Source organism: Betta splendens, chromosome 4 (assembly GCF_900634795.4).
Source record: "Betta splendens chromosome 4, fBetSpl5.4, whole genome shotgun sequence".
NCBI classification, from domain to species: domain Eukaryota; kingdom Metazoa; phylum Chordata; class Actinopteri; order Anabantiformes; family Osphronemidae; genus Betta; species Betta splendens.
In genome coordinates this window covers 8,885,362-8,905,516 of record NC_040884.2, presented here as the reverse complement: position 1 = coordinate 8,905,516, position 20,155 = coordinate 8,885,362, and the positions used below count along the sequence as shown (strand labels likewise).

At 50.2% G+C, this 20,155-nt stretch overlaps 1 protein-coding gene and 1 long non-coding RNA gene across 4 annotated transcripts in view; one reads left to right on the top strand and one right to left on the bottom strand.

Moving 5' to 3' along the window:
* The first annotated feature begins 3,585 nt into the window (after positions 1-3,585).
* On the top strand, positions 3,586-16,908 carry LOC121202223 (uncharacterized). 2 transcript variants are annotated; one of them, XR_005897677.2, is made up of 2 exons: positions 3,586-4,554; positions 14,145-16,908. It is a non-coding gene; the product is annotated as an uncharacterized LOC121202223 (long non-coding RNA). The 2 variants fall into 2 exon arrangements; XR_005897678.2 differs by having other exon boundaries at positions 3,586-4,826.
* Positions 14,650-20,155, bottom strand: part of negr1 (neuronal growth regulator 1) — a 109,892-nt gene continuing 104,386 nt past the window's right edge. For both annotated transcript variants that reach the window (XM_029145586.3, XM_029145587.3), the window contains one exon: positions 14,650-17,663. In XM_029145586.3, coding sequence (XP_029001419.1) covers positions 17,563-17,663 — 101 coding nt within the window. In that variant the 3' untranslated portion in view covers positions 14,650-17,562. The remainder of the gene's footprint in view (positions 17,664-20,155) is intronic.

Genomic DNA, 20,155 nt, shown 5'->3' with positions numbered 1-20,155 from the left:
TCCACTGATATCAGCATCCACACAGTGAACCATTATGTATAACTCATTCTGATTATTTACTGTCTGAGCGAGCGAGCGGGCGCCCGGCGCCGGAATCACCACGGGCAAGCAGATCATTTGTAGCCGCTCCTTCTCGTCTAATTGAAAAGCAATAAGAAGCATGAGTAATATGCACCCGGGACACTCAGGTGCCTCCCGGAATAAGCAGCTCGGCTCATTGTTTACGGCGCCTCGTATTAGCGCATTTACATATAGTTTGCATGCTATAAGTGAAGACGTATAGCGGCGCGGGAGACGAGAGAGACGGACGGAGATGGGCCCTGGTGGAGATGGAGCGCGGCCCTGGCTGTGTTTGTCGTGGGGTGGATTCGTGTGGGAGGGTTCCTAAGCATAAGTCAAAGAAATAGACAGATGAGCTGGACCCACCACTACACCATCGTGGCGTCAGTCAGCAGCGCCAGGTGCTACAGGGGTCAGATGTTACCGGATGAAATGCGGGGGGGGGGCCCAGTAGGTGCCTGCTCTGCCTACTCGCTAACAGCTAGCAGCTAGCTAAGTTGCTACGTTCAGCGGCTTCGGACGTTATTGTGGTTAGGGTTAGGGCTGGATAACGGGTGGGGCCTAGCTAACATGATACCGCTAGCTACTTGCTAAGTTTTGCTCGCTAATAAATCAAAATCAAAAACTTCCATCCTCCCGTCTGAACAAAAACCACTCAACAGCGCCCCTACTGACCCTGCTGGTTAAATCATCCGAGCCGTGATCAACCTTACGAATCAAGGCAACCTACTGCACCTATTCACCGCTGCCAGCAGGTAGGTGGGCACCATTGAATGGCGTGATAACGTCCGACGCCGCTGGAGAGTGCCGAGGTGCGATTAACCGCTTATGACGCCGAGGCGCCGTGAAGGAGCCGACAAGAGGCCGAGAGGGCGCCGTGGGTTTTTTTTTTTTTAAACACGTCCGGCCTGAAATCATTAACGAGCCCCCGACTCCGCGGGACGAGCAAAAACAAAGGCCAACGCTAGTGTGACAGGGAGAGAGAGGCGGCAGACGCAGCGGCGAGCGTCCCTTTAATTGTCCAGCCATCGGGAGATTCATTATCGCTCTGTGGAACCGAAAAACCTGCGTATGGTTCTCATCCCTAATAAACTGTCTGCAGACGTTCCCACCGGAGAAACGGCCTGTTAGCAGCTCCTACGGGCGCAGCCATGATATGATGCGCTGATACGCCTTCTATCGTTCCCACATGTGTGGATTTAGCAGAGTAACAAACACAGTGAAACAATAACGGCTTAATTAGTGACCGGTGTAGCTTACGAGCATAATGGCCAGACAGGAAACAGGAAACAGGAAGTGATGCAACGCCCACGCGTCTATAACTATGACAAGTTCAGTCGTCAGTGGAGTAAATGTCATCGTGTGCGTTCATGGCGCTGGATCATTTTCACTGTGGGATAAGATCAATTCCTTAGTTTCCCCAGTGTTGTGACATGAGCAGTTGTAAATATGAAGAATGAGTTATAATCCAGAGTCCCTTTCTTGAATGTATTGGACAATTTATCATCACCTCTGAGGCACAATGTGGTCAAATATATGTCTGTTTCCCGCAGGAGCCCAGAGCAGCTGTGTTTTCAATTTAAGTTATTTCTCCCATCGTCGTAACTAATGAAACGTCCGAACTGAACGTCCTGAGAGCGACAGCACGCGCCTCACTACGAGTGAAGGACGCGCAGCCGGGACGCAGCGCGAGGAGAATCAGCTGTTGCTCCGTGACCTTCACTGCAGCGCCAGTAAATCACGTTGAGCCGCTCGAGTTGTCCATCGTCTGAGGCGAAACCTTTTCCCGCACGCGCTGGTCGTTGTGAACGGTTCAAACAGGGCGAAAAAACAGCTATTGGCTCAGTGAGCGCCCTCGCTGGCCACTTTATTAGGTACACCCGTACAGGCTCATTCAACGCAGCGTCTCTGCTTTAAGATGAGTTTCCGAACGCTGCTGCTTTTCATAAACATGCCGTCGGTGTGCGCGAGTAATAGTGGCCTTCTGTTTATGTAATCCAATAAAAAGGGAGCGCGCATCACAGGCAGGGCTGTTTGAAAAGATGGGGCTATGATCGCAGTATCTGATTTAATTAGTTTTTATTTTCTCCCGTGTTTCCGCGTCGCAGATGGCTTCATTATTAGTGTGTCAACATTACAGAGGCATTTGAAGTTCACTGTGATCTGCGCCGCAGCCGGCTGTGGCTCCAGTTGCAGGCGTCATCCCTCACTTTCCAACCCTACAGTGCAAATAGGTCCAATTTATTTCCCCGTCGCCGTGTTTGTTAATGACAGGAAGTAAACTGTGCGGCCCACGCGGTTGCCTAGCAACGCGGCGTCCAGCGGACCACTTTACTGTACCGTCACTGTTTTTTCTTTGTAATTAGATGATATTTTCATATTATAAGACCCAAGGAATCGAAACGAGCATCACCGCCGTAACTTTCGCTTCTCTCCGTCCTCGCCCTGCGCGCGCAGGACCGCGTGCACGCGCCGGACCCCGGCATTGCGCACGTCGCCGTTGCGCACGTGCGCATCCTCAGGGGGCGTCCGTCGAGCCAGCCAATTTATCAGATAATAAAATAATGATAACAGTAATTAGATTAATTCTCCCGATCGCGACCCGTGCACCTTGAATGCAGATTACCGTGTAAACACCGTCTCCGCGCGATTTTCCAGGTTGATGGGCGCGCGCGCGCAATTTCGGAGCGGCGCACGTGGACGGGGAAAGGTCTAATGAAATAATAACTTTAGCTGCTCAAGCATAGTCAGGTTTCACTTCTCCTTGTCATTCGCGCTGCTCCGCCAACGACAACCCTCCTGTCTGGTACAAAACATTAGCCATCAATTACGTTTTAATTAAGGAATATTTAGGCTTTGGCATCTACGACCACGTTGCAAATTCTCCCCAGTTGACTGATTACAGAGTATTGAAAAGCAAATGCAAATAGGATTTCAATTGGAAATGGGATTTAGGCTAATTGAGTTGACCTTAAAATTGTTTTTTTCTATTTCAAATTAGCACCAGAATGTGAAGCAGACAGTGTTTTCATGAAGAGCTACATCTGCAGCTGTACTTCAGCACAGCTCCGACTTTTGCAATCCAGTCACAGCACAGACGCCTTTCTTTTTTTTTCACTTCATGGCAAATAAACCCCACAAGCAGACGATAAGTGACATCATATTTGTTGCTCTGTCAGTTTTTGTTTGCGTCTCGTGCCACTTGCCCTTAATGAGTGGAAAATATCGGGCCGGACCGTTTCTGCATGCAGATGCCTGTTTGCACAAACACGGCTTTTAAAGCAATGCAAGTGTTATAGGAGCTGACAGCAGGTGCTCCCGACGTGCAGCGGAGTGGCTTTATCATCAGCGGCTGCAGCGGAGTCACAACCTTAATGCCGCAGAGAGTTCTTCATCTGCGGCGAGCGTGTGCACGCACGTCTGGCCGCACGCTGAGCTGTGCCCGGTCCCACCGCATTAGCGCAGCTGTTTATGCACTTAATGCCACCTGCAGCTATACATGCTGCAGGCCACGAATCACCGAGAGGACTTTTGGGTGGTATAAATCATTTATATTGTTGAGCTTTCGAGCAGACGCAGCCATTTATCCTCAGTTCAAGGAGACGCGGGCGGCTTAAGACGCTCGTCAGCGGCGTGTTTGGAGGGAGCTCGTAACAAGCTGTCAAGCTGTGAACGGAGACGTGCAACGAGCTCCCGGGAGGAACTGCGCACGCGCGCGTCAGGCGAGCGGACCCTCCGCCGTGCGTCACGTACGCGCCGCGCGCGCCGCAGACGGGAACTTTGGGGGCGCTCCGAGGGAGTCTGGCGCCGTCTCGCGCCCACGTAATCGGCCCATCTTAAGAAGATGGATCAAAACAAGAGAGACGAGCAGAGATCGCAGTCACGATAGGCGGATCTGTAATTCAGCGCGTCTAATCGGCACCGGGCGCAATGCGTTTGCTGCAAACAGCTCTTAGCTTTTTGTCACGGCTGCGCATGCGTGCAGGTGGGACCTTAGAACGAGGCACGACCACCGGGCCTCGCGTGAAAGTCACACAGCTCTTAAACGATTCCTTACAGGTTCAGACGCTTGGAAATGTCACAGTCAGAGACAGTGGGAGGATCCAGATGTTGTGGAAGCCGGTGCGTGGAGGTGAGCCGCGTGGGGAGTCGTTCTCTCTAATCGTCGCGTTTTGCCGCGAAGGTGCCTCCTGGGGACGACGGAAGCGGCGGAGGAGGCGGCCACACGCGCTGCGCTCCCGCGTGGGATCGGCTCCGCGCGCTTCCACCGCATCAAGCGCGGCGAGTCGGCGGCGCGTGCGCAAAGAGTTTGGCTTCAACAAAGGGAGACACGGGCGAGATCAAGCGGAGCTGCTGCGTCGGAGGAAGACGGAGACACGTGATAATGAAAAGCAACGTCCTGCGGCAGAACTGGAACACGTGGCCTCCAACTCAAACGTCTACTTCACCTCGTCTGTGCAACGGGTCCTCATTAAAGACGGCGCAGAGCACCAGGTAGTGTTTGTGAACTGACCCGGTGCCTTTTCCCATCTCTTGTTGCCAGTAAGTGAGTCACTGACGTGCGACAGGTCAGGTTTTTAAAGTACTGGTTCCTGGCAAATGAGGAGCCAATAAGGAAAATGACAAAACTAACTTATTAATGTGTGGTTCATCAATATGAAATATGAAACAAACAGTAGCTGCAGATCCGAGGATAATACTTAAATAAAAGACTGGACAGGACCGAAAACTCAACAGGAACTAATAAAGACACAAACAGAGAACAGGTGAGCGGACGAACGTTTGGCAGAAATAATGACACGAGCAGCGAACAAGCACGTTTGTCAGGCGGGTCCTCACAAACAGAGCGGTGAACTGGTGCAAGCGATCGTCCTCCATGGATGCGGAGCGGCCGAGGGGAAAAGCAGGACACGCGGCACCAACACGCCTTGTTGTTCTGCAGCGCCGGTGGTTTTAAGCGTAATTAACGTCCATTACGCCCGGTTCCTGTGCGCAGGCGACGCTGTAATTCAAAGCAGCGCCCGTCAAACGGCAGCATCGGACTCATGGACCGGACTCTCCGTCCTGAGGCGTCCGACCGTGATCCTCGCGCTCTCGGGACGGGCCGCGCTTTAGAACGCTAGCTGCGGGTTGTGACTGGGTCAGATCACACGCTGCACTCAGGCGTCTCATAAATCCCTCGGCATCTTTTGTCAAATGGTTCCGCCGGATGTTTGGGGTGTCACAAGGACGGCGCTCACGCTGAGAGAGCCATTTGTGCTCCTTATCTGATAAAGGCAGGTAATGGATTGTGTGTGTGTGTGTGTGTGTGTGTGTGTGTGTGTGTGTGTGTGTGTGTGTGTGTGTGTGTGTGTGTGTGCGCACTGAGCCAAACACGCACAAAGGTCTATGAAGGCCGGTCAAGCCATCGACCGATCGAAGGAAAACACTATTTAAGAGCTGTTAGTTGAGTCGACAGCATTTCTAAAATAACAACCAATAATAATTACAACTAATATGAGTTCATACGATTCTAAATCTCATGCTCTTAGAAACAGAGGGACGCTTCATCGCAGCTGCTGCTCAGCAGGCGTCACCTTCTCTCCGACACTCGACCCCACGGTTCGAGCTCAAAGACGCAGCGTAATAATAGAATTATTCCAGATGTTGGTGCAGGTGTGACGGAGCTGCCGGTTCATTCTCCGCCGCGTGCCGGGACCCTCACAAATCACCTTATCGCCGGCCTTAATAAGCTTCACTGTTGTTTTCCCGTCTTTTGTTTTGCCGTGTTGATCTATTATTTCCCCTTTAATAGCCTGCCATTCATTTGGGTGCCACTTTCTTGTATAGAGAGGTGCCTAGTTAACAAAGGAAGAAGAAAAGCCATTAAAATGGATGGCTTTCTAATCAACAGGAAGCTACCAAGGCACAGAGGCACAAGTTGTTCTCTGAAAACCTCTTAATCATCCAGCAAACACAATTATCACCCGGCGCCGAGCTCGGCCCGACTGAAGTCACGTCCCCACAAACCTTAATGAAGGAATTTAAAGCCACACGCAGAAAAACGGGCCGGCGTCGGAGTCTTCCAGACGCGGAGCGGCCTCGTTTGATCAGCGGCGCCGCGTTTCCTCGTGCTCGTCTGATTTTTGCCCCTTCGCTGTCGTGACAGGAGGAAATAACAGGAAAACCTGTGTTGTCTCAGCAGGACCTCGTGCAGCGAGCGCCTTCTCAGTCGAGCCTGTTCCCGGACCAGCGGCTCCCACTCAGTTCATCCTGCAGCTCAGAGACCGCAGCCATTAGGAGCCGGGAGCTAAATTATTGTTAGAACGTCAAGAAAAGCTCTACACTGTGTGTGTGTGTGTGTGTGTGTGTGTGTGTGTGTGTGTGCGTGCGTGCGTGCGTGCGTGCGTGATGATGACGGCTGGTGACACACTGACGACGCCCTTCCATTAAACAGCCAATAAACTTGGGCCACATGTGTAATCGGAGGTTTGAGCTCCAGGTCCCAACAGCAGCGGACACTCATTTACCTGATGATGACTGATCTTCTCACTGTCGCTTGGGGCCACGTGGACACAGGCCCCCTGCTGTGCTCCAGTATTCACGTTTTCAGGGGAGGATGTAAAGAGCCTCCGTCCTGATAAACAGCCCATGTGGAGATGTTTATTCTATCTTTTCTCTGCATCATCACCGTGTTTTTTCTGCTAAAAGCCAGCGGATGGACAGTTAATTGCGCACCATAACCTTTCAAAGTGCTGCTGCAGCTCCAGAAGCTTTCAGCAGGTGAGTGACGGGGTTCACGTTGGAACGGTTTCAACCTGAAATCACTTCAGGACCTGAAAGTTGTTGTTTGATAAAGTAGCGACTGGGAACCAACAGGAACAGCCGGACGGACCCCACTGTGTGTTTAGCAGTGAAATAATGTGACGGCGGCTGTTCCGGAGGTCAAGGATGCTTCGTTTTATCTCCCTCTGCAGATTCTGCTTCCGTTTCCTCTGTCAAACATTCATCTTCGGCGCCGCAGCCGCGATAACCGTTTGTCACTGACATAAAAATACGCTTGGCATCTGGATGTCGCCCACAAATGTCTGTAATTAAAGTCTAAATGTCAGCGGAGGAAGCGGCTCCAGGATTTGGGCTTTCAGCGCCGGTTCCAGACCCGCGTGAGTCACGGCGGAGTCATGTTGAGGCAAAGCGTCGCGTGTCGGCCGCACGCGAGCGAATCGGACGCGTCGTCCGTTTGTGAGGCCTCGTCGTCCGAGGACGCGGGTTCGAGGAATCTTCGTCCGCCTCCACTCCTGAAGCCACCGCAGTAACGCCACTCTTTATTAATTTAAGCCCGGCGACGAGGAGCTCAGGCTGCACTGACAAGACGCGTTCAGAAAAATGAAAACATGTCTATGAATAACGCAATTTGCTCTATAAATGATGGGCTGCTCTTCAGAGCCGGCAAAGAGGAGCTGGAGGGAGAAGCTGCACGCGGACGCGTTATCAGGCGCGTCAACGCGGCCCGTCTAAAATAAACAGCATTTGCATCCGTCGTCTATCCGTCATGTGTTGCTTCACGCTCGCTGCTGATTAAACCTCCATTAGCCACGCTCACCAGTGGCGCCGGGGATGGAGCTGCAGAGACATGGGGACGGGGCCTCGGCGAGGCTGAGGGGGGGCGGGGTCTCTGTGAGGCTGAGGGGACGGGGCCTCGGTAATACTGAGGGGGGGCGGGGTCTCTGTGAGGCTGAGGGGGCGGGGCCTCGGCGAGGCTGAGGGGGCGTGGTCTATGTAATACTGAGGGGGCGTGGCCTCGGCGAGGATGAGGGGGCGTGGTCTATGTAATGCTGAGGGGGCGTGGCCTCTGCGAGGATGAGGGGGCGTGGCCTCGGCGAGGCTGAGGGGAGGACGAGCAGGAACCCAGCCTTCCTGCACCAGCCGCCCTCCTCCTAACGGCCTGTATCGACCAGCGCGGGACGGCGGCCGCCGCCTCATTACTCTCCGTTTGCAGGTGTGCTGGCTGCTCGGGTGCCCCCGCTGCCTTGGCACGGGGGAGGGTGGGGGGGGACAGAGGACAGGCAGCGCACCCACCCACCTCGTTCATCTTGCAGCGGTGATGGAGGTCACGCAGCAAAGCATTGCCGCTCAGACTCCGGCGCCGCCAGTGACAGATGGAGGCGCGGAATCGGCTCTGCCTCAAAGTGTTTCATTTGTTTTTCATCTCAGCGGCGGCTGCAGGCGCTGCGCTGATGACAGCGCCCACCGGGCGTATTTTACCGTTACGTAAGGCGCCCTGACTCTGTGTTCGGGTTTTGCCGTGTCTTGATGAAAGTGCACGCGTGCGCTGATTGTGTTGTGTGTTGTGATTGTGTAGAAAAGCTGTGGTGAACGGTCACACACCGCACATCACGATTGGTTCACGTCACTCCATCATTAAGGTGCTTGTTAGCTGCTGCTAGCTTCATCTGAGTCTGCTCCATGCAAGTGGTACCAACCGGGCCCGGTCAGAACTGAGGGCCGAGTGCGACCCAGGACCCAGGAGCTCCTTTGCACGAGAGACGTTTTGGATCTGCAGCTGTTTTCCAACTTCTTCTGGAGTGCGGTGAGCGCCTAAAGCTGGTGCCCGTCCTGCTTCGCTCATCACTAGGCTGCAACTCGAGCTCCAGCTACAGAACTCAGCGGAGGCAGCGATTTCCAAATTAGTGATAACTCAAGACGAGAAGCAGAGATGGAGTCCAGCTTTACCAGATGTCCTTCATTGGCAGGATGTGTTGTCCTCTAGTGAGTATTAACATCATCTGTCACAGTGGTGCTAAAACATCTCACTTTTCAAGCGGCAGAAGACAGAGAGGGGATTGATTTCAGTAACTGAACAGGAGACGAGCTCAGACGGAGACTGGGACTTTTTGGACCAACCTGGTTTATTACATCGTGTGGACGATGAGCGCACGAGGCACCAGGATGCATTATGGGAAGGAGGCATGTGGTGGAAGCAGGGATGCTTTGGTCTACGTTGGTTAAGCTCCTCTTAAAGGAAACAGTACTTCAGCAGGTTAACGTTTGAACATTATATGATGAGCTCCCAACAGATCAGCAGAGTTCGTGCTGCATTTCCAGGAAGCAGCAGTTGAAGCACCTGCAGGAACGTGATCCGCGGATCAGCGTGTTCGTGACAACGCTCCGTCCCAGGAGCCGCCTCCTCCTCCTCCTCCTCCTCCTCCTCCTCCTCCTCCGGCCGCCGCGCTGCCCTCGCGCCTCGCCGCCGTCCAGCTCGTCACCGTCGTCCTAATTGCCGTGTTAGTGCCGGGATCCGGCAGAGACGCGGCTCTCATTATTCAGACTTTCATTTCAGAAATACTTCGCAAATTCTTCCTTCCCCCGACTTCAACCGCTGTCACTTATTGTTCCGTCTCGGAGCAGAGTAGTTCTGGATCATAAACTCCATCTCTGCGCATTTGCATATTCTCACCAGAGCCGCGGAGGCTGCGTTCGCCTCAGCTGTCTCCTCTGGTGAAAGCGCAGACCATCACAAAAAAAACAAAAAACGCAAGGACACTGCAATTAAGCAATGTGACCAGATCTGTTGTTGGACTCTCCTAATTTATGCAGCTTATTGTTGTCGGGTGCATTATCTTAACAATCTCACTAGGCTTTAATTATTGGAACACTTAAATTGCGCTGTAGAGTTCATCAGTGCTGTAACACTCAGCCAAGAGCTGCCAAGATAGAAAGGAGTAGGTGGGCGGGGGGGCAATTAGGGAGTCGAGCAGCTTCCACTCAAGTCTCATCCCGCAGGAATTCTGTCCTCACACTTTGGTTCCAGTCAATAATTCGGCCACTGGATTCAGCCATTCGTCATTATATTAAAGTCCCTTCGCCGAGCTTTTCAAAGGGGTCTGGCAGGAAAAACGGAGGAGTGCATGGAGGTCAGCTCATAACTAAGGACCGAACGGAAGCTCGGCCGCAGTTGCGCTCAGCAATTGATTCGTTCGCAAAAGTGATGCTAACAAGGCTGCTTTTCTAATAAATCCCATATAAAGTAGCACCTAAGACGAGCAAACGGGTTCGTCAGCGACTCAACACAAACATCAGGATGCTCCGATTTCTGATCTGGTTGAGGCGACTTCGCTTTGAGCAGGTGTTGAACGGATGAGGAGTGATTGTGTGGTTTGTGCGACATTACAAAGTCGCCCGCGATCCTTGTTAGTGTCAGACGACAGCTTCTGGTCTATTTATATTAACATATCCAGTCTGAGGCTGTGACGCAGGAGGATCATCTGGGAGCAGTCGCACACATTGTTGTCTGTCGGAGGGAGGGAGCTCACGCTAAGGTCAGAATATGACGGGAAACACAGGTGGAGTCAGAGCAGGAAGGAGGCAAATGAAGGCGGCGGTGACTGGGAGTCAGGAGAGAACAGAGGTGAAAGACTGGAAACCAGTGGGAGGAGCTTCAGACCAGACGAGGCTGAAGACGCGTCGCATAAACAGCGTCCACTCGCTCTTCTGCCCAGAAGAAGCCGATTCTGCACAGGTTGCACTTTGGATGTCAGAGAGCAGCAGAGGTGGACGCAGAGGTGAACTGTGTGAACTCAGCTTAACTTCAGGCTGGAGGAAAGTGCTTATTTAGCAGCAGAGCCTCGGCGGCTGGTTGTTACGGATTCACGCGCGCTCCCAGTAGCGACTTCAAAGGCCAGAGAGCGTCTTCAGCTCCGTGAATCTGCGTGCAGCAAAAGGCCGAGCCGACGGCCGGGGAAAAACGCGCCTCCTCTCACGGCCCATCACGTGTTGGCGATGAACACGGCTCCTTCCCCGTTCTTATATAAGCAGCGCTTCATCAGCGCAGAGGTAAATGTGACTCATCTTCATCCCCGTTTATTATTAACTCGCTGATATGAGCCTGTTTCACGGACGGCGCTATTTTTAGCCCGTAACGTGTTGTCAGGAATAAATGAGCCCCTTCCGGACGCGTCTACAGCAACGGCAGCGGTGAAAGTCACATCAGTTCAACACAAACACAATCTACAGCTCCATCAGCGACTGCCATTTATTAGTATCAAACCACGGCTACAAAATCACATCAAACAGGATGGGATGGACTTGCATACGTGCTTGCACAATGGACGTTTTCAAAGTAATTAAAGTACATGGATTTTCTTATTTCTGGACAAATATCAATATATATTTATATACTGTATATTATATATAGATATATCAATGCCACTTAAAGCCATATACTGTGTCATTCCAGTGATCTAGAGCCTATAAATGTACAACTATGACCCTGGAGGCTAAAGGACCTTCATACACATTTGAGTAAACATCTCCATTCCAGACTTCTCGTCACATCATTTTTCAGCACAAACATTTGAATTTGTATTGAAACAGATAAAAAAACAAAATCAAGCTTGCATCAACATTTATTTCAAATCAAACAAAAACAAAAGAGAATCTAGGATGAGGTCAGTGCGTTTAAACCAAGACGAGCGTTCATGAAACAAAGGGGGGGGGTGAGACGGGATTACTTCAGCTGTCAGTCACACGACGACCCCCTGTCTGTGGCACCCACTCAGGCCTTCAGGGACGGGGACAGTGGGCCGGGAGCGCCGCATACAGTAGTGGCGCCGTGGAGCGGCCCGGCTCTGATAGCTCGCTCTAAAACCCGGCATTATCTCACGCTCTGCATCGCTGGCTGGCAACTTATTTTCCAGTTCAGTGGAAATAATGAGGGACAGGTTGACAAATACTTGATGCAACCTCTTTTTTTAAAATAGCGCCCCCCCCCCCCCCTCACACTGGCAGCTGCCACTATTAGAAATATTTCAAAGGAGGTGGAAGAGTCACAGCAGTTAGAGATGACTCAAAGGAATAAAAGGGTTTATTTCAAATAACCTTAACACTTCTTTCTCTTTCTATTTAGTGAAATTCTTGCCTGGTTTTAGAGAGGGTTTTGTTTTGTTGACAGCGTCAGCCTGCTGTGCAGCAAACACACCTACCGAACCCGACGCTAGCGTTCAAGGAGCCGCGCGCGTGTCTGATCCTGACAGCTCTATGCTGCTCAGGGAGGCGGGCGGCGCCTGCAGGAGCCTGGCAGCCGCGCTGGCGACCATGACACCGGCTCCAGTCAAAGCTGGCGAAGGCGCGGGCGGCGCACGTTAGCGGTGAGGTCGGAGGATCCCCCCCCGCGTGGGCAGGAGCCGGGCTCCACGCTCGGCCTATTCACACACCACTTGCAGGATGAACAGCGAGTGGTCAAATCACTAAACGCCGGGCTGACGAATGCATTGTCTCATAAAAGCGGGTGAAAACTTCGCTCCCGTTCTCCCGTTTCAAACTCTAATCGCCGCTTGCAGTCGGTTGCCTCACCGCCCGGTAACACACCGCTTCTCACGCAGCGGAGTCTGTTCTGATGATGCACAGTAACACATCATCTGCGAAATAATTCATGCAGTTCGCTTCTACTCCAGTGTGTGTGTGTGTGTGTGTGTGTGTGTGTGTGTGTGTGTGTGTGTCCCATTCGTTAAGCAGCGCAGCCAACAGGATGTTTCCGTATCCTTTGACCTGATGATGTGTAGGATGAGATCTGCCCTCGTTCCCCAGATGATAAATACACGACTACACTGAACAAGAACTATCCCTTCATCATTATGATTTAATGGCGGAGACACTTTATCTGCGTGACTTTAATTTTCTCTGCTATCTCAGGGTTACGTGTGTCAGAGTAACCCGCTAAACTTAATAATGTTTAATAGAACCACTTCCACAAATACACAGCGCTGACTGTAATTATATCTGCGCTGCACTTGAGAGTGAGACGTTGTTATAAACAGCCAACGAATCGGAACCTTTGCTCAACTAAACAGTTGGATCCAGAGGCCCGGAGTTGGGTTGTGGCAATGATGCTCTAAATAAGACTGGTTATGATTGGTAAATATTTAAAGGCACATTCTGTACAGTACTCGCCCCCCTCCGAGACTTTTTTAAGCAACAATGGTTTCATAATGGAGCAAACCCAAAATAGTAATAAATGGGTTGAAGCAGGACTGTATGACATCGGGCCGAGGATGCGACGAGGCAATTTTAAAATTCAGGGTGGGGGGTGGAGGGGTCGTAATAATACACACTGGCATGAATCTTTAAAATCCTCTTACATTTAAAAGTGGGGAGATTTATTTCCCTGGGCTGTCGGCCGGGAGCAGCGAGGAGGCAGTGATCTCTGCTGGTGGCGGCTCCTGCAGCTCCTCATCAACGCGACTGTTACCAGGCGGGTCACACCACTGCGGCTGGTTCAGTCCAGACCCGATCCAGGGCTCCGCCGGGAGAAGATATGATCTAGCCCCGAACGGCTTGCGGAGCCGAGCCGCGGTTTATCTCTGGGAGATTTCTCCAGATCATATATACTGAGTGACGCGCTGCAGCCAGTGATGAAGATGCCGAGCAAACGGTAGTTAATCCTATGTACTGTGGCATCTGGCCATCTGGGCTCAGGAGGATTTATGCAGTGTTCAGGGCCAGAGGAGAGGGGATCAAATATGCATGATACACCATTAAGATGACTCAATATCTCAGGCTGCACTGTACAAATAGAGCGATACGTCTACGAGCGCGTCAGCGCACAAAGGCCACACAACCTGAGGACGGAACCACGAAACACACGTAACAGAGCTGGGTTACTGAACACTGGGTCCGAATGGCATTTCAGAGAAGGAGAACTTTTCACGACTGTATCGAAAAGGAAGGACTTCAATGATACTGTGCACGATAAACATGCACCAACATCTGATTGGATAGAATCTGAAGTGGACGATGGGCTCTACTGTTTTTCTCCTATTATTTACTCGCTGCTGGCTGAAGACGTGTACATCAATCGGGCTGTAGCAGACTCACTGCTCGTGAACCGGGTCAAGTCAAGCATATGGTTTATGTTAAAAGCGGAGGGCGGGAGAGGAACGCCTACAATAGAACAAAGTCGATTGAATCTCTGCGTCCTGTTTAATTCCTCTAAGATGCGTCTGTTTAAGTTAATTAAAGTGACTGGACAGAGTGGAGAAAGGCACACACGCTTATTCACACAGTCCACGGTTTGTGTCTCCCCCCCCCCCCCCCCATGGTGAAAGCAGCTGGGCTCCTCACAGGCGCGTTGTGGAGGAACCAGACAAGAACCAGGAACCCGACAGTGGCGCCGCCAGCGGTCGGAGGCCTCTGGGGAACCTGACGGAGCGGCGTCTCAGTAGCACTCAGCACATCAATCACGTCTTTATGGTGAGTGGATACACAGATGCCACTTTGAATAAAAGGGATGTGACAGGCAGCTTTGAGTCTGCCAAACAGCACTTAGAGGGCTCAGAGCGCGAGGACACAGATTATGAGGCCTGATGAGACTAAATTAAACTCAGAGCTCTGTTTCTGTACAAAAACACGGGCAGGTTCCAGCCAGAGAGGAACGGAACCAGCCAGCAGGAATGGGGCTTTAATTACGGCGGACGAGCCTCTGATGGAACACGTCCATCCACCTTCGTCGGTGTGACGTAATGATTCACATCTACACAACCAAGTGTAAAGCTGAATTGTAATGTGTGGCGTGGAGTGACCAACACTTTAAGTGCTAATGAACTCAGATATGGGTTTAAATATTGTAACATGGAGACTTTTATTGCAAATAATAGTGATTTGATAAAAGAGACTTGTAAATACCATTATTCAAGAGAACCAACATCCAGTAAGTTTCATATAGAATACTAGCATGGTCTTAACTGCTTAAACAACAACCAACAGAACTTCAGACCGGGCCACAATAATCGTCATGACTCTGAACAGCAGTGGTTTCAGTTCATCCGAGGCCGAGGCGCCGGGAAACCACAAACACGCGCAGCCCGGCGTTCTACAGGACGTCTGGGTCTTCAGACCGGGTTGAAGAACCGAGAGTTTGGAAAAACCGATGCCATTGATTAAAAACCATGAATTCTTTGTAAAATGGCCACCTCAAAAACACAGGTTAACAGGTTGACATGCAGCACAACCATACTCTCTGCACATCGTGTGTGAAAACTAGGACTACACACTGGCTCTAATGATCAAACGTTATTGTATTTTCTCCAAATATACACACATTGATTCTGTTCTATAATACTGTTATATTGGTTCACACCCTCTCTGTTTCAAAAAGTAGGTAATCTGATTGCAAACATTGTTCTTTTAAGTCCGACAAAGAAATCAACAACAGTTATGGCATCTAAGTAAACCTGACGACATTAGAAACTATGCCATACTGCACCTCAGTCAAATAAATGTCACATATCCAGTTTTACATGTTTCAAATGTATTTTTATACATTGTTTTCATAAAGGAAGAGAATAAATATAGTTCTGACCCATTTTCATCATACCTTAACATTAAAACAAGATCATATGGTGCATAAGTTGTCAAACAAGCTGAGAACAATTTCAGTACAAACAATCAATGGAAAACAAAAGTTTTGCAGACCTCAAAACAAATCACCACAAAACGTGAAAGCGGTATCAGTGTTTGTGCTTTAAGTCTTTTAACTGCGATGGCTATTTCTCTATAGGTTTGCAGTTATAAGTTCATGTGAAAATACTGTGTGAGCTCGATCGCGTGGGGAGGGGCACAAAATAACACAATCCAAATCCAAACGAGGGTTGCAAGCACGACGAATACTGCATGTGACCGGCTTCTTTAAAAATACCGTTGAGAGCCATTAGTGGGCTGATTGGGTCTGGATGCATCACAAAGCCTGATTGGAACGATGAGTCAGATAACGGGTTATGAACATTCAATCATCAGTATTAAGTCAAGCTAATGAGTAGTCTTCTCCTCAGAGCTTCTGGTTCATTTATGGCACTATTAAGGCATTACAGTGCAGTACCTCTGCTCACGTTGTGGCCTGAAGATGCTCGGGCATGAGCGCACCGCGCTGACAGCCTTGACGCTATAAGCAAAGCCCTGCAAGCGCCTTCACGCGCTCTGTTTGCATGAGCTTAATGTTTCTCCTGCTCCGCGGCCACGTGCGGTGAGCCGGCGCGTCGGTGGACGATCGCTGGCTCTGCCCACGTGCATTATTAGCCTGTCCTGAAGGAGCTGCCAGCCCCTTAGGCCGTGTTTGCAATGATGAGAATGCTCATAATCTTCATTCTGTGTTGTGTTAGTCAGACTCTCACACTGGATTCAGAGCAGCTTTCGCTATTGATCTTGTTCTTAATCGTAAACTATACGTTGGTTTTGATTTATTTGGCCCTTGGCTCTTTACGCTTCTGTAATAATGAAGTAGATCTATATACTTTTAAACAGACTCTGATATATTTAGCTATTGAATTATCTGTTAACGAGTGAAACACAAGAATCCTGCGTTCCCAGAATCCATTATCTACAGCATCATGTGAAAAGTTGGAGCCAAAAACTTGGGCGTTGTGCAGCTGCGGCTTTTCCAGCCACATGATCAGTAGTCAGCCAGCAAATCCAGAGATAAAACGCTCTGCTCAGACGCCTACTGAAGGTGGCGCGATTCAAAGGACGCCGTCGTTAAGAGAAAAGCTCTCAGCAGTTGAACTCGGGCTCTGCTTCATCTCCTCAACATTCACGCGTGTGGACGCACTGAAAGAAACGTGGAGCATTTAAACGCAGTATTTATATCTTCAAGAGAAATGTAAACACGGGGCCACAGTGTTCCTCCCTTCATACTGTACAAGATCATGAAAGGTGTTATTGGTGGAATGAGAAAAGCTGGTCCCACTCGGAAACAAAAGCCTACACTATATCAAAATATAAGATACAATACAGTATACTTTGCTACTTCGACGGCCGCCTGATCAAAGCTGTGAGGCAGGCATCGTAACTGAAGGATCCATTTCAGAACACAACGAAGCACACCTTCAACACTGTTCATCCACCTACTGAGTAATCAGGACATTACAGCTCTTTTTTGTTCTTTTCTTTTTTTTTTTGCTTTGTTTTTCTGTATTTTAGAAGCACACTCCAGAATTGGAATTTGTATTGTCATCAATCTAAATGTTGTTCCTTTGTTCGACAACCCACAGTACGTTCAGTACAACGCTGCCGTGGTGACTCTTTGTACTGACAGACTTGGCACAATTGCTTCTTTTTAGCCATGTACAAAAACAGATGTAAGTGTCAATTTCGCGCCATCGCCTCCCAGAGAAACAGGCTCGAAAGTGTCTCATTTGGGAGCTTTGGGGGCTTTTTGATATGATTGGAGGTGAAGTGGGGCTGAGGTTGAGCACTGATTCACATGATGGTCAATTAACCAGAAGAGAAAAGAAAACATAAGAGAAAGAGAGAGAGAGAGAGAGGAAATTATAATAATAAAAAACATCATAGTATTTACATGACAGGAATTTCACCAAAAAGCAAAGAAAAAAAAAATCCCCACACAAAGTAACGCTGATTATTTTCCCCTCACAATTTTTCAACAAATTGTACCAGATTGGATTCCAGCCATCAGCAGTGTCAAAAAGGATTCATAAATGCTCTCGACAGTCATTGTGTCTGGGCTGGACTCTGCTAGTACGCGCTGATGAAGGAGGAGAGAGCCAGGACCAGGTACCGGCAGGCCAGCGGGACGCGCGCACTTCCTGTGCTCCCATAGGGTGCAGTGTTGGGCGCTGTGGGCAGGAAACAAGAGAAGCTCTGATTAGTTGTGATTGCACTTTCACTCTGCCGGACCCTCCATTTGCAAACCGCCGCTCGGCTCCGTACGGCGCTTTCCACGCGGGCCTTTAAAAACTACAATTATCGTGGCGCCGCCGCTGATTTGCGCCGGTTTCTCAGCGTCGCACCGATTTAGGAGAAACCTGCCCTTGGTGTCATCAGCGCTTCGGTCCAGTCTGGACAAAGTGGACACAGTTCTGTGAATCTACTGTATGGTTGGACTGGACCGATTTCAAGGATCCAAACATATCAAATGTGCCTTTGGTATCAAGTCTCATGATGCAAGCTGTACATTAATAAGCAGTTCACACCAGGCGTAACTGATATTTCACTGTTAGAGGGAAGAGAGTGAACAGAGTTAGTAGTTTTTGCAGTAATTTCTCAGGGCGGAGATAAATCTGTGAGGCTAAGAGATCAATGAGCGCAAATCAAGTCAATTTTGGAGCAAATTTAAAAGCAGCGCCTTTGACCAAAGCACTTTAGTGGGAAATAAAATCACTTTTTAGAAAAAAGCTGGATGTAAAATCAATAAACTCTGACAACAAATAACTGTCTAAAATAAGTGTGGCCAATGTTGTTGAGAAAAATGCTGCCAACTAAAATGTATTCTACTGCTTACTCTTTAATGAAACGTTAGGAGGTAAAGGAAATGTCTCCATTTGATGAGACGGAGACAACTGGACACAGCTTTATGAGGTGCCACAGGCCAAAGAGGCTGGTGAACCCTGGTCGCATCTACCGATCCAGCCTTACAGGCCGGCGCTTACTCATCTCACTCATCATCATTATCCTTGTGAGGGTCACAGACATGCTGGAGCCTGGAGCCTCCGCGGGGTGAGAGGTGGGGCCGCTCCATCACAGGTCGCACACACAGACAAACAAGTGCTCAGCGTCACACTCGCACCCATGGCCCAGACTCCAGCCGCCCTCGCTGCGTGTCTGCATGTCTGCGTGTCTGCATGGCTGCGTGTCTGCATGTCTGCATGTCTGCGTGTCTGCATGGCTGCGTGTCTGCATGGCTGCGTGTCTGCATGGCTGCGTGTCTGCATGGCTGCGTGTCTGCATGGCTGCGTGTCTGCATGGCTGCATGGCTGCGTGTCTGCATGGCTGCGTGTCTGCATGTCTGCATGTCTGCGTGTCTGCGTGTCTGCGTGTCTGCATGTCTGCGTGTCTGCATGTCTGCATGGCTGCATGGCTGCATGGCTGCGTGTCTGCATGGCTGCGTGTCTGCATGGCTGCGTGTCTGCATGTCTGCGTGTCTGCATGTCTGCGTGTCTGCATGTCTGCGTGTCTGCATGTCTGCGTGTCTGCATGTCTGCATGTCTGCGTGTCTGCATGGCTGCATGGCTGCGTGTCTGCATGGCTGCGTGTCTGCATGTCTGTGCGTCTGCACATCTGCATGGAAGCGAGAACATGGAGAGAAGCAGCGCAGACACGCGAGCAACATGCAAAGTCCACACAGAAAGTGAGTCAGCCTTTAAGGGGCGAGAACAATGAACGCTAGAAGGAAACAAACATATGCACATACTGTACTCTCTTTTATTATTATTAGTGCTACAAGAAGTCATCAGCGGAGAGAGCAGGCCGGACGAAGGCTGCTTGAGTTCTAGTCCTTATTTTGTGCTGTTTGTGCTTCTCTGGCCAGTGGACGGCCACAGTTATTATGAACAGGTCTCTCTGGAGAGCTGCGTCAGGCGAGCAGAGACGGAGAGGGCAGCCTTTCATTTGGAGGGGCTACTCTGCCTACTCAGAACAGACACACTCCTGGAGCTTGTAGCTCAATAAGACGCACGTCACAGGTAACAAAACACGCACACGCACGCACGCACGCACACACGCATGCACGCACTCACACACACACACACACACACACACACACACACACTGCAAGTGCAAGCAGACTCAGCTCCACCAGGGGAAATCATGTGGTGCACAGCCCATATCAGCAGGGTGCCTCTATTTACACAGCCACGTAATTAGTTCACAATGTAACTCCTGCGATGTGGACCTCACATCGTACGAGTGGAACAACACGGCCGCACGCACACAGCACACACACTCAGACGCAAGCGCCGACGTATGAAGTGCTTTTCTTGCGAAGGTTACAAGGAGCTTGTTTTTTTGTTTTTTTTTAGCAGCAGAGGAACATTATCCCAGCGAGCTGTTGTCATTGTGGACGGTGAATCCATTCGCTGGGAGCCTGCACTGGCTGTCACTAGAACTGGCATATGGCTGTCGGTGTGTTAAAATAAATACAATGATGCAGAGATTGATCTTTTTTTGCCAACATAATAGCTTGTTGGTGACAATTTTCACAGGAGATGCCAGCGAGAGAGCGAGGGAGAGAGAGGGAGAACAGACATATCCCATTATCACCTGACACAGCACTGCTTTTACCTAATATTTCCAAGCATTATTTGCTGGCACTGAAGTTGTTTACCTATTA